Genomic DNA, 15,498 nt, shown 5'->3' on the forward strand with positions numbered 1-15,498 from the left:
ACAATATCAATACTGCTCAATCAATCATACAACATTTGAATCATGTAGTGCTAGTTCAAAGGATATGCGAGAAACCTATGATCTAGGTACCACAAAAATCTATTGCTCTGCTTAAAATTTGACAATTTTGTGAAACAGAGGAGGAGACAACAGCACCAAATTCCATACAAACTCTTGTATTTGAACAGATTTATTGCAAAAGTTATCATACACGTACGGATATCATGTACAAACATTATGCTGCTTTTTAAGAAAATTTAACATTCAAACATCGAAATCTCGTCCTCCAAAAAACATTACTTGATTTTGAACCCATATCAATATTTTATTTGATTATGTGAAACAGTAATAATATACTAAGAGGATTGCAAATGATAAATTTGATAGCTATTCACATACTAGAATACTTGGCAAAAATGTTAGCAGCTTTTAATCGGCCTTAGAACATGATGCTGGCAGTCAGATGAAACAAGAAAGAAAACTTATCCAGAATGAAATGTCTAACAAATGAAATAAATCATATAAAACTGATGGTGGCTGTACATGAGAACAAGTTACAGTGGCAGGATATGTCATGGGGACGATACCAACAAACATCAGTACATAGTGGGATGAGTGCAACTTCGAGCATCGGACTGAATTGTGAATATTTTCTTTCACACTGAAACCCATATTTTTTGTTTTCATGGGGTCCAGACTTAAATACCATAAAACAGAGAAAAATGTAGAATCAAAGAAAATGTTAAAACCCACAAAATACGAGCAAAAAGATATGTAATTGGCATATAACGGAGATGGTGAGTCGCAGATAGGCACAACGAAAAGACTCTCACAATTAAATCTATCGGCTATTAAGGCTTTTGTCAACTGCAGTCGTGTGTGTGTGTGTGTGTGTGTGTGCTGCTAACAAAGACCTTAATGGCCAAACGCTTTAATTATGACTGTCTTTTTGTTGTGCCCATCTGTGACTCAGCACCTCTGCTATAGGGTGAGTAGTAACTTTCCTTCTCATAGTATTGTTACATTCCATCTTGTATTTTCCATTGTTTGATTTAATTGACATATATGATTAAAATTGTAATCCTCACCAATTGTAGAAAATCTGTATAAGTGAAGGAAATTAAATTTATAATACAATGTTTTTATAACAATTTGTGGTAATGAATTTCATCAGTTCTTAAATGATAAATTTTCAGTTTCTCACCTTTAAGTAACACCTACAAAATGTATTATTAGTTGGTTTTATTAAATTGAAAAATAACTGAAGACAACTGAGTACAGAACAATAACAGCAGTAAAGCCTTTTTTCTATGAAGATATTTTATGTGAATCACAAATATAAACATTGAAACTGCTCTCTCCAACATTAAAAAATCACAGATGTGTAACAGCAAGTAAAACCTCGTCAAAAAATTGAAATTGGTATCTGGGTACAAAGTAATCAAGCTATTTTCCTACACACTACGACCACAAATTACATGTCAATACATGTGTTTTTGAGACATCTTTCCTTTGTATTGACCCAGAAAAAAGCAATAACTGAGGTACATGGTGAATTAAGCCAAAAACTGAAGTATGGTGAAAGGCATCGGAATATAATGTGTGGGTGTGTGTGTTTTCCTTCTACAGCCAACAGAAGTTTAACTGGGTCAAGTAAACTTCAAACTTCGTACACACTAAGCATGAAATATATTTTTGAAACATGTTGCTGTCTACTTGATGTGGACGCCATTTGGAAACATCTTTCGAAACATGGAAACATCTATCTGTAGCAGTGTCCGTACAGATCATAGGAAACAATGTTTTAGACCAGCTATCACATGTTACAGCTGCATAGCACAAGTGTATGTTTATACATCACATTGTGTCGTCTGTTATAGAGAGTTGTTACGTGTTTTGTTTTCTCTTGCTGCATGGGAATCTATACTGCATACTTTGGCTTTTTAGGAACATCTACCACATTTAAACTGCAGTTCACATGAATCTATTTACAGTCAGAATTAAACTGAGGACACATACTCAACAAGAATATTCATTTCTGCAGGAGACTGTAAAAGCCTAGATGGAGGCTAGCGGCATACTTATGTGTTTTGTGCTGCAATGTTGTTGGCAGTCATTGTGATGTATGATGGGGAACAAAAGGCAGGTGTCAGCTGCAGGTTCTATGCACCCAATGAGAGAGGGGCAGGCAAACGGTATGTTTGGAAGCAAGAGACATTGTAACATTCTCACATCAGTATATAAGCAAAATCCGATAAATATTCAGATAGAAACAGCTGGGTTCTCGGATCCCATAACCACAATCTCGGAAATTATAACATGCTTCGAAGAAACAGCCAAATATTTGTGACAATGAAGATATAAATTTCACAGCTCTCCTATGAGGATGATGATGATGATTAGAAATAGTGATACAATGGAAAATCCAGGATGGAATGTAACAATATTATGAAAGGAAAGTTGCTATCACCATACAGTGGAGATGCTGAGTTTCAGATAGGCACAACAAACACACTGTCACAAATAAAGCTTTCGGCCAGTAAGGCCTTCGTCTACACACACACACACACACACACACACACACACACACACACACAAATGTATCTGACACACACCACTGCAGTCTCAGGCAACTGAAACCACACTGTGAGCAGCAGCACCAGTGTGTGATGTGAGTGGCGACTGGGTGGGGCTAAGGAGGAGACTGGGGCAGGGAGGGGGAGGGATAGTAGGGTAACTTCTAGCAGAAAAGGAGAGAAGTAAAAACACTGGGCATGATACCACAGATGAAAGGGTCATTAAACGAAAGATGTAGAAAAGAAAAGTCTGCAAATTAATGTAAATTTCCTTTTGTTTTTCCTTGTTGTTGTAGTAGTTGTTCAGGCGCTCAGTCCGGAACCACGCGACTGCTACGGTCGCAGGTTCGAATCCTGCCTCGGGCATGGATGTGTGTGATGTCCTTAGGTTAGTTAGGTTTAAGTAGTTCTAAGTTCTAGGGGACTGATGACCACAGATGTTAAGTCCCTTAGTGCTCAGAGCCATTTGAACCATTTTTTGTAGTTGTTGTGGTCTTCAATCCAAAGAATGGTTTGGTGCAGCTCTCCATGCTACTCTATCTTGTGCAAACATCTTCGTCTCCAAGTAATTACTGCAACATACAACCTTCTGAATCTGCTTACTGCATTCATCTCTTGGTCTCCGTCGACAATTTTTAAACCCCCCCCCCCCCCAACACTTCCCTCCAGTACTAAATTGGCAATCCCTTGATGTCAGAATGTGTATCAACCAATCCCTTCTTCTATTCAAGTTGTACCACAAATTTCTTTTTCCTCCACTTGTCCTCAGTACCTCCTCATTAGTTACGTGACCTACCCATCTAATCTTCAACATTCTTCTGTGGCACCAGATCTCAAAAGCTTCTACTCTCTTCTTGTCTAAACTGTTTATTGTCCATGTTTCACTTCCATACATGGCTACACTCCATAAAATACTTTCAGAAAGGTCTTCCCAACACTTAAATATTTTGCTTCCCAAATAGCAAAACTCATCTACTACTTTAAGTGTCTCATTTCCTAATCTAATTCCTCAACATTAGCAGACTTAATTCAACTACATTCCATTATCCTTGTTTAGCTTTTGTTGACTTTCATCTAATATATTCCTTTCAAGACACTGTCCAGTCCATTCAACTGCTCTTCCAAGTCCTTTGCTGTCTCTGACAGAATTACAATGTCATCAGCAAACCTTAAAATTTTTGTTTCTTCTCCCTGGACTTTAATTCCTACTCCAAATTTTTCTTTTGTTTCCTTTACTGCCTGCTCAATATACAGATTGAATAACATCAGGGATAGGCTTCAACCCTGACTCACTCCCTTCCCAACCACTGCTTCCCTTTCATGCCCCTCGACTCTTATAACTGCCATCTGCTTTCTATACAAATTGTAAGTAGCCTTTCGCTTCCTGTAAGTTACCCCTGCCACAAGAGGATGTCCCTGTGACGATTTTTGGTGCAAACCAAGTGCTTTGAGAAGTTGATGTAGATAGTGCTGAACTTCTACACCAGAATCTTAATGATAAAGTTTGTAAGAAAAAGGGACACAAACCTGTCACAGATCGTCAGCGTCGATAGTTACTGGAGTTCATGACAAAAGTAAGAGTATACATACACTGGCAAGAATGTTTATATCAGGACTTATTTTTGGGTTACCAGATCCTTCTGCAGCAGGAGAGGAGGAGAGACAGTGGGACGTTAAAAAAGAAGGGCAGGTCACTCGGACCACAGTTCATCCAATGGTAGACACCATAAAGGATCTACCTCTGTAAACAGAATGAAAATAATTTCTGTATCTATGGTTCCCATAGGAAAGTCCACATATGCCCTCAATATATTTTTATCCACACACATTCATTTCTTAGCTTATTAATGGTTTCAGCAATTCTTTCTCATCTGTATCACAATACTGCCAGCAAGAAAACCGACAAAAAATATAAAACAAAATAATTTAACATATTCTTCTCATACCTGTCCTGTCAATGAATACACTTGTGTCTCTGAGGTCTTTGTGAACAACATTGTTCTGATGCAAAAAGGCAAGAGCTTCAAGTACACCTTTGGACAAATGCCTCAACAAGTCACCTTCAACTGGAAGATTCTCAGTTAGGTATAATGATAAGTTCCACCCATACACAAACTCCTGTGAACAAAAGTAATATTTAATTTAGTGACAGGGAAAACTGATTACTTTAATCCTACCACTGAGCAAGATTGATTCATCAATGTTGCTCTCAATTTTTATGAACTAAATATAAGAAAAATTATTTTGTATGGTACATCAAAAAGTGCAGTAAATTGTCAGATGAGGATTTACATAATAACAAATTAAAAGCAAATATCTGTGTCATGCACATATCTTAAAAGGGCTGCTACTGTGACGTACTGAGCTATAACCAAAGTAGTACACCATTTGTTCATTTATTCCAAAAGTATTTACTACCATTTGCACCACAGACAACTTTAGGTGACTACATGTACAACACATTATTGAGGATTTTGTCATAACTGTTACTGTGTCTCCTTCATTGACCAGTAATCAGACCATATTTGGACAACCTACCTCATTTTCAATCCTTGAATATGATAAAGAGAAAATATTCATGAGATACCAAAGACTTTCCTGACAAACAATTTGACATTTTTCTGAATCATTCAGCACTAAATTCTTGCTTCTACTATCCTTGTTATAACTGGGGCTCTTGAATGACAGAAACCCAATAAGTAGATGTCACTGAAGTGACAAGAAAACACAGAATATCATGCTACATCTGTCTTTGGATAAAATGTTCTCAGTTTGAAATCCATGTCAGCTGAGATAAGATTCTCTAACCTTTGACAGCATACATCATCATCATCCTCAGGAGTTAATACTTCTGACTTCTGGTATAGACAAGATGTCCACCTCACATAAGCAAGGCAGCAACATTGAGAACTTACCAGAGGAGGGCTGAACTAACGTGTCCATAGGATTTACAATTTCATTGGGCAATATGAAGGAAGAAGATGATTTAGAATCGCTGCATGTGCAACCTTTATTTTACTGCAAGAAGCTCACCACCACCACCACCTTCAGAAGAAGAAGAAGAAGAAGAAGAAGAAGAAGAAGAAGAAGAAATAACACTGGCAGATGACCTCTGACCTCTCTTTTGAAAAGTGCAGAGCATGTTCAAATTCATAAGAAAAAATTATGTCTGACCTTAAAGATGAACTGGAGTGGGAGCTGATTCATATTTTTTCCAGAAAAAAAAGACCCTACAGATTTTGAATTGTTATTAAGTTGCAAAAGCACTAAAATAGCCAAAGATGTCACTTTTATTAAGAGAGCTGTACCTGCAATTGAAAGATTAATGGTCACTCTGAGATATTTAACTACTGGGTACCAGCAACACACGCAGTTTTATTAGTCTGCCTTTGGCACTCATGGCAAAAAATGTCAATAATGGTCTCAGTTCTCTTTTTCAAATCGAGCACATTACTTTCTAACAACTCATTTATTTCCCTCCATGCATCTCACTCTTTCAATTTGTTTTTATAATCACAGTTTGTAGAGTCCCATAAACATTCCTGTTAGTGATAAAACTGTCAGCTTTAATGTTGCATCTGTATTCCACTCCATACTCCAGTATTTTTAAACACAATAAAAGACACCTGTTCAACAGACACAGCGAATTGCTACTGAACTAATGAACATTCGACGCAATGTCCATACTAGGAGAGGGGTCCCAACCCACCACCAATGGTTTGATGTTACTGCCAGCAATCAGAAATGCAACGAAGGTCAACCACTTCATTGGTTCCAATTTGCTGCCTGTACACACTAAGCACTCTTGGCCAACAAAGCAGTTGATTCTCATTGTTGGCCTAGAGACACATGTGGGACAAAACTTTGCACACAGACAGAACTTCAGCCTATTCAAATCTTGAGATGTCACTTTCCAGTCCTATTTAATCAATTTAGCAAAATTACTTATCTAGTTCCAGAATTGAGTGACAGAATTCAGCTAAAAGGGGGTGTACCTTTCAACTTGCACAGATAAGCTTACAGGATTAATTTAAAAAGTGTGCAAAAGCAGAGAAGTAGAATTGATTTAGAACAACTTTACAAAAAGTGTGAGTAATGAGACCACAGCCCCACTGTCACTTCCACACCTATCACACAGTTGGTACAAATAGCACAGTTGAATGCACTGCCTTGTGTGACAGTGCAACAAGAATTACAGAAGCTGTCATAAGAACATAAATATGGCTTGAGTTCCACCAGCACCATGGACGGCACTGAGGATGATGATATCGACCTCGCCTCAGCCAATTCCCAACAGAGTACAATCCGCCAATGACTGGACAACAATGGACAGAAGCCTACTTGGAAGATAGAAGAGCAGCTTTCACCCACTTGGTTATAGATCATTGTCCAGGGCAGACTTAGACAGGGGACATTGTTCACTAAACTCTTAGAAGCTGACAGTCAGTCGTTGTAAACTGCATTTGCTATGTACTGTGAAGTCTACCTATGATTATTTTCAATTAGCCATTGAGGGCCTTTTTTGCGTTATGTTTCATGCAGTATTCATTATTCAACATGTCACAAAGATAAGTAAACCTTTTAACTAATTGTGTGACTTTGTTACTAATTTGTTGGAGTGTTGTAGAACCTTCGATCTCCTACCCTGTTACCTGACACTGGGGCATAGCTGTGTAATAGAGGCACAGAGAAATTGTCTTAGTGGTGTACTGCACCAGAAGCCGTTTCACAAACTCACAGACTCAGCCTACCGTAACAACAATGGCAACTTGGCTTCCACAGAAGTAGTGACAAGGCCTTTACAAAAGTGGCAATGACGGTTTACAAAAAAATCTTAAGAAACTTCATAAAAACAAACAGTGAGTTTGTACACTGAATGTGTTTCCCCAGTCCTTACAGAAGTGGGAAATAATGTTGATGAAAAATACTTCAAATTATTGAATATTAAGGCTTTTTCCACTGATGAAACAAGTTGATACTTTGCAGCTCAGAACTTAGAAAACACATTAAGAAAGCGAGAAGAATATACAAAGCACTTTGTGTGATGACAATCTTAGACTGATGCAATCCAGGCAAATGTAAGAGCAGTACAAATCTGTGATAAGGTCTGTCAGATAGTAGATCACTGGGGTATACACTATAAAATTATTAGTGAGAAAGTAAGACCCCTTCCTATTATACTCAGAATCCAAACAGAAGGCTGAAAAACGACAAATGTCAGGATGCTGCTGCTGGCATTCTCTTTCAAGTTTTTCTTCCAAATGACAACAAAAAAGATGGCACTGATTTTCACAGAACACTAAGAGACAAGCTGAAGGATACTTAGTAAATTACAGCTGCCCTTAATCATGCACAGAGACGGAGAGATGGCTGAAATCACATGCAAATGAAAAAGAACAGAGCTCCATCTCCAGAAGGCATGCCACAAGAAGTGGTACACTCAGCAAGTCCCTACGTAGTTTCACACATGAGCTGATTAATCAATGAATGCATGATGTTTCCCAATATGATGGGAAGCAGCAAAAAGTAGGTATTCTCTATATGTATATAAAAAGAAGAAGAAGAGATCCCATAGTACCAAAATCATGCCGATCTATCTGCCTAATAAATGTTATGGGTACAGTTTTGAAAAAAAATACTAATCAATAGATTAATTTTGTAGGAAAGTTCTCATAGAATGTAAATATTTTGAGTATTTTGTTGAATTTCAGCAAGTGGACTAGGTTGGGGTGGAGGTTGTGTCGTGTGGGTGGGTAGAGGGGGGGGGGGGGGAGAGGTGGGAGTAGAGAGAGGGGTTGGGGTTGGGTGCACAGTAGCTCAGAGGGAGGCAGCCAATTTGCCAGCTCAGAATGCAGGAGAGAGAAAGGAGTAGCAGGAGTAGTCAACAGATTAAAGTGCCACGGGATTCTCATATGATTAAGTAACACCCAATACTGATTCAGAAAGAGGAAATGTACGGGCAACCCAATAAACAAGTGGAGGTTGTGTTGTGTGAAGTGGGTAGGGGGAGAAAGGGATGGGAAGCAGGGAGAGCGGCTGCAGTTGGGTGGCTAGCGGTACAGAGGGAGGCAGCCAGTTTGCCAGGTCAGAATGCGGGAGGGAGGGGTAGCAGATGCACAAGCTAGGAGTGTGATGCACAGTTATTGGAGTCAGTGGGGAGTGGCACATGCTGAAGGTGATGTGGAGACATGAAATAGGAGGCTGCGACAAGACAAAGGAACTGGAAGCTGATGAGTGGAGGCTATGGGGATATAATAGGTACAATGATAGATATAATGCTGTTTCATTAGCTTGCAGTATCTTTTATCCTTTGGAACGAGAAGGGAAGTGGGCTGCTCAAGAATGTTACACTACTGTCTGCTGGATAAATTTAGAGACCAATACGTGACACTGTCAAGTCCTGTATCAATAGTTAACACATTTACTACCAAAGGATGCCCTTGTGGTCCTACAGGTTATGTCCTGTCAAACCAGCTGCTGTGGTGATAAAAGTACACAGATGACATCTAAATCATATCCTTGAATCTATATTCCTGGACACCCAAATAAGAAAAAGGGCAGCTATCTATTGGAAGAAGAAAAAATGGAACAAAAAATTCAAAAAATTATTGTGTAAGGAACAACTAATTTATTAATAAAAAATAATGTAATATTTACGGAATGGCAATAGAGGTGGGATTCGTCAGACACAGGAAGCAGAATGTTTCAGTTTCTTACTGATACAAACTTATAGCTTCAGCTAGCAGTGGTCCACTATCTCTCCAGATACAGTCTATGTCCCACATATGTGAACAGAATTGGCAGGACAGCAATCACCACATGTGATTGTGATGAAATCGGCATGCATGGTCATCTCCTACAGGAATGAGCCCAAGCTGAAAATATAGCGAAGCCTGCTTCAAAAGTTAAAATAAGTTTACAACATAATTAAGGTCCAGTAAATGTGTGATCGCTTGGCCCAGTATCATAACAGTGAAGGGAATTAGGCACATTTATAAATGAGATAAATCAATGGTTCACAGTGAAAGATATGTGATGTGCTCTGATTAGCAGTCTGGAGTGAGCATGACACTGTTGAACCCAACAGCATGTTCAGTCTATTACACAGGGAGAACACAGACACTAGGTGCAATCCAATAATTGTAAGTGAAGAGAAATTAAATGTAGAAACATGACGACGATATACTACTTAACTGTGCTCTGAGGTCAGGGATCGACATTTTGTCCAAAGTAACCCTAGCAGCATGTAGTATCATATTTGGAACATAATTTTCGTAGAACAGACACCATATACACAGGGTGGAGAAAAACTGTGTCACAAAATTTTAACCCTGGATAGCTGATGCCAGTAGGAATCAAAATTACTACTGTTGTGTTAAGTCGAAAATGCACAATTTTTAAACTACGGTAACTTGGCCCCACACGTTCCGACTGGCCGTGGGTTGCCGGATGCCTCTGACCTATCTGACATGTGTGCGTATCACGTTGGGGCAGTGAAGGGGCGAGGGATGTTTGTATGTGTGAACAGACAACCAATGCACTACCCGTCAACCAATGAACGAAAATAGGGCAATCCCACGGCCAATCGGAGTGTGTGGTGCCAAGTTTCCATAGTTTAAAAATGGTGCATTGTCGACCTACACAACATTAGTAATTTTGGTTCCTACTGGCATCAGCTACCCAGGGTTAAAATTTCATGACATAATTTTTCTCCACCCTGTACATAATTTTTGTAGTAGTACTACTTCTTGTTGTCATCGTTGCTGCTGCTGCTGCTGCTGCTTCTGCTATAAAATCAAGGTGGTGGTCGTGGTATGGTGGGGGGTAATAAATGTGTTGTGTTGTGTTGTTGTTATTGTTGTTGTTGATGATGATGATACATTACCCAGCAAAGTGAACTGATTACCTGGTCAGCAAGGCAACACCATAGCATTTACGCTCAAGAAGCAGAGAGGGGAGGTAGTAATGGTGCACACTCCAGGACTCTCACAAGTGGAGTGATGTCACACATTACATATCTGCAAGTGGAACGGAATGAAGTTTCCATTTAGAACAAGAATAAAACAAGGCATACAGTCCATCTCACTTTGGCTGTTCATGATGCCTCACTGGCAATATCGATATAACTACCAATGCTGGTGATGTCATTACTTTCCCCAGCTGTGTGTGTTGATTTGTCCCATTATTTCAATACGAGTGATAATGTCGACTCTTTGTTAGAATTTATGGCAAATTCCTTTTTCGTCAATATATCTCTCCTCTAGTCTTTTATTTTCACAACAGTAAAAGCTCGTGTCACAGCAACAAAAGCAAAATGACTGTGAGATCAAGTGGTTAACTTATTTGTATAGTAATGTCGAGGTTCCAGGTTTGATTTCTGGTGACCATTTCAAATGTTTCTCTGCTGGAATGGTGTGTAAGGAGGTCCATTCAGCCCTGTGCTAACAGCTGAAAAGATGTTTGATTATAAAACCAGCAGAATGGACACACAGATCACCGAGGTAGCGTTATGTTGAAAGGCTTGTACTAGGATAAGTAACACAAAATTTAGTTATTAGCAGCAAAAGCATCAACTGTATTTTTTATGTGAGAAAGTGATACGCTTGACATATTATGACTACAGATGCCATTCTTTGCAAGAGTCCACACCAGTTCTATAGGATTTAGGTCTAGATGGTTTGGAGGAAGTATGAAGGGAACAATTGTCTTGTAAACTTTCCTCAATGTAATAATGAGAAGATGGATGGTAGCCCTTAATTTATGCTAACATAAAAGTTTGGCTTTCCTTGTCTCTAAGCACTTCTGATTTTGTTAGTAAGCACTTCTAATTTTGTTAGTTTCCACTTCACGTTCTGAAGTTGTTCTAGTGTTGTTGCAAAAATGAAGTTGTTCTAGTGTTGTTGCAAAAATGAAGTGCACACAAAACAAAACTTTGTATTCACAAGAATTCACAGTGTAGTGCTTATGAATCAACAGCTGTCTAAATAAACCCTGGCCACTTTAATTCCTGTGCTTCATTTTAATTAAAGATCTAATAGAGTTTGTTCTTTTAGCAAATATCTCTCATCTGCTCATTATGACATTTTCATTATGTTACTTTTTCAAATCAACTCCCATAAACGGAACAGTTTTTCTCAAAGTGTTTAGGCTAGTCTGGAAGTCCAGTTCTGTGCAATGGAGATGGATTTCCTTGTATTATTCATAATATCACAGAAATTGCTGCCTTATAACACTTCTAGCAATATCATAAACAAAATATTTATTGTACGTGTTTTACTTTTTATGAGTTGCAGCATTTTCCTCACTCCCTCTCCACTGAGTATCATGTTGCTACATCCGCAATTTGCACATTATTTACTCACTTAACTTTCACATGTCAACAATTACTTGCACATCCTATCACCCTCTCTGTCTGTACTACCAGACTTTTCTTGTTCTTATTGTCAATAAAATTAACTTACGTTAACAGCAAGTTTCTTTTTGTGATCTTTTATCGTGTCACTGTACAAGGTAAGAAAATGCACAAATCTGAATTGGAATGAGACTGTGAGTTGGTCACATGACCATGTTAGTTCTTTCTACGCCTGGATAAGAAGTTCGTCTTGCTGATTAATATATACTATTGGTTTTTCGAGGGAACTACTGATGCCACTATTTTTCCTTCTCTTCCTTTTCACATTCTCAAAGTACAGTCACCCACCAAATTAAATTGGGCACTGAAATAGTTCAATGGTGAAATTTGAAAAGTCCCAAGTGGTTGTCTCAACTGCTTCAGCTATCTGAGCATGCTTCACAACTGGCCCAAAGTCTCAACTTGTCACATGCTCTACTAAGTAGTGTCCCAGTTCATTTGCCTCATTCGCTTGCAGCATTTCCCATATTCCTGCAAGAGGTTTGGACCCTATTGTGCATCTGCATTGAGGATACCGCAGCAGTCATGCTTACAGATATACTAAATGTGTCTGATGTCTGTTCTGTTGGACATACCTGACTTGGCAGTGGCTTGTCATCTCAGTTCTTGATATTATTGTTTCTCTTCTCTCTGAAGTTGTCTCTAATTAGCCTATAGGCAATGTCTATCTGTCCTGCAGTTCTTGCTTCTACAGCCTTGCATATTTTTTAATAGCCATTCCTGCACAGCCATTTTGCACTCTCTGTCAATCTTTTTTCCAATGTATGTATACCACCCTTTTGCCTACATCATTTGCAACATTTTTGTATTTTCTCCTCTCATCAATTAAGTTCAATATCTCTTGAGTTATCCAGGAATTTCTAAAGGTCTTGTATTTTCATCTATGTGATTCACTGCTACCTTCCCTATCCATCTTTAAGCGACTCGCTCATCGTGTACTGTAGTCCTTCCCTCTGTTTCACTCAAATGTTTCCTAATGTTCCATCTGAAGCTTTGAACATCATCTGGTTCCTTCAATTCGTTCAGGCAGCTTCTCCTTAATTTTCATCTTTTTGGCATTTCTTCAGGTTTAGTCTGCAGTTTAAAACCAATAAATTAAGGTTAGAGTTCACTTTTGCCATTGGAAGTGTCTTACATATTAAAATCTTCTTTTGAAATCTTTTAGTTTCACATAATCAATCTGAAAACCTGCAGCATCTGCAGATCCCTTCCACATATACAATCTTCTTTCATTATTCTCAAACCAATTGTTAGCAATGATCAAATTATGCTCTGTGCAAAATTCTACCAGGTGGCTTCCTCTTTCTTTCCTTTTTCCCAGTTAATGTTCTCCCACTATTTTTCCTTCTCTTCCTTTTCATATTCTCGAATTACAGTCACGCACCAAATTAAATTTTCATCTCCTCTATCTGAATAAGTTTCTTTATTTTGTGATACATTCTTTCAATCTCTTCTACACCTGAAGGCTGGTTGGCATATAAACTTGTACTACTGTGGTGGGTGTTGGCTTCTTGTAGAGTAGCCATCTAAATATTAGAGTGGCGAAGAAAATGAATGGAGGGAGAGGGGAGGGGGATTGATGGCATGGGGGGGGGGGGGGGGGAGACTGACTTAATGCTTCACTATAAGGGGTGATAAAGAAGTTTCCATTTGAGGGTGCTGTTACATGTGCAACATAGTGCGACTCTGATGCAGGTATGTAAGCACTGACATGCAGGCAAGGGATTAGTGCGACATGTGTGTCCCTCTGAAGTGCACGTGATAAATGTCGAAACATGACTATAGCGATATTACCACTTGTGTCCAAACAGGACGAACAAGCTGTTATCTGTTTCTTTGTTGCCGAAGGATAATGGAGAATGAAAAATGTGGTTGGGGCAGCATATCTGCCAAAAACCACCATTGGGGTGGCGCTGCTTCACAATAATGCACTTTCCCATATCACATATATCATAAAACAAAAGTTATGCCAAGTGGGAGACAATGCTGTGTTGTCCTCACCGTCATTTCCTCATCATCGATGTGCAAGTCACTGAGGTTGCATCAAATAAAAAGACTTGCACTATACAGTTGAACAACTTCTGGCCAAAAATGCCACACGACCATTTCATTTCCCATTGCATAAACAAGACCACACAACGAGAGAGAGAGAGAGAGAGAGAGAGAGAGAGAGAGAGAGAGAGAGATTTGTGTTTCCAGCCCCATGTTGCATCAGTCTACCACTAATTGCACTGGAGCAAATTACCAGTAGTTAACACACATTTGAAAGGGAAGGGGAGTACATTTTTTGGAAGCAGTAACGCAAATGTTCAGCTTGTCACATAACATTTAATTTTATAGAGGCTGGGGGCAATTATCCGTTTAACATGTAAGGATATACGTATGTCACAGGATGCACACTCTAGTGCAACATGAGATTCTTCAGAGTAACAAGTTCTTCTATTATCTCATAAACTGATGAAAGATATTTGAGTATTCAACTATACACACTCTTTGTGGTGTATATGCAGATGAGGAAAGAGGATCCTCCAAACACCAGCAAGGCGGGGCAGCAACTGCCCATGTCCACCTGCTGTGAAGGCCCACTTATGCTTCGAAGCTCCAGCTTAGCGGTGCCTTGGAACTCAAGGAGAAAATTGGTGCTGGTGACAATGGTCATGTCCAGAAACAGAGGCAGAGATGTCCAGAAACAGAAGAAGAGATAATCTGTAATCTACTGACTATTCTGTTATTAAATGTCTGAAGGAGAGCTACTGTTACAAGCTTAGCTATATAGAGTAGTAGCATAGCGATCTGTATACCCTCAACTGTATGTGCTTACGAAAGAAGCAGACTACAGAAAAGTTTGTTAAGAGTGGTTATGATAGTTTGCAGCAAGTTGGAGTCGTTGTGCACTCTTTGCAGCAAATGGAAATGAAGTCTCATAATTAGAAATAATGGAACTGAGTCTACTGCATCAAGACTCTACGATGAGGTGACCGTTATGGTTGAATAAGGTAAGATTTATTATGAACAGCATCAGGGTGACAGATAGTAAATGAAGCTGTTTGAAGCAGGTCTACCACAAGAACCCACTATTATTTCACTTCAATTCTCAAGACATATTATTGAGAAAGAAAGCACACTCAGGACATTTCTGACAGGTTCATGACATTTGTAAAGATGCATTAACTGACCGCAAATTCCACCGCACCAACCTGCACCAATCTGCACTGCATCTGCGAGTCTCCAGAGGAACTGTCTAATTATAATATAGGAATCTGGCCTCCACACATGGGAATTCTATGTGTCATTCATTCTTAATTCACATTATAACACAGTGAATCATAAATGGTGCATCAACTGACTGTAGGAATGACTTATCATGTTCCATATCGTGGCTGCAGCAGGGTTTGAATTCACACTGGACAACTCAACAAGCAAACACTGATGCAGATGTGCTGCACCACTCAAATGCCAGGCAGTGTGGTGGGAGAAATATTGGAATCTGATCACCTCTTCCATTTTGTA

At 39.0% G+C, this 15,498-nt stretch overlaps 1 protein-coding gene across 1 annotated transcript in view; it reads right to left on the minus strand.

Annotated features, from left to right (window-relative positions):
• Window positions 1-15,498, minus strand: part of LOC124788618 (eIF-2-alpha kinase GCN2) — a 312,712-nt gene that overhangs the window by 152,906 nt on the left and 144,308 nt on the right. The window contains exon 9 of the mRNA XM_047255891.1: window positions 4,523-4,694. Within this exon, the coding sequence (XP_047111847.1) occupies window positions 4,523-4,694 (172 nt within the window). The remainder of the gene's footprint in view (window positions 1-4,522; window positions 4,695-15,498) is intronic.

Source organism: Schistocerca piceifrons, chromosome 1 (assembly GCF_021461385.2).
Source record: "Schistocerca piceifrons isolate TAMUIC-IGC-003096 chromosome 1, iqSchPice1.1, whole genome shotgun sequence".
In the NCBI taxonomy this organism is placed as follows: Eukaryota; Metazoa; Arthropoda; class Insecta; order Orthoptera; family Acrididae; genus Schistocerca; species Schistocerca piceifrons.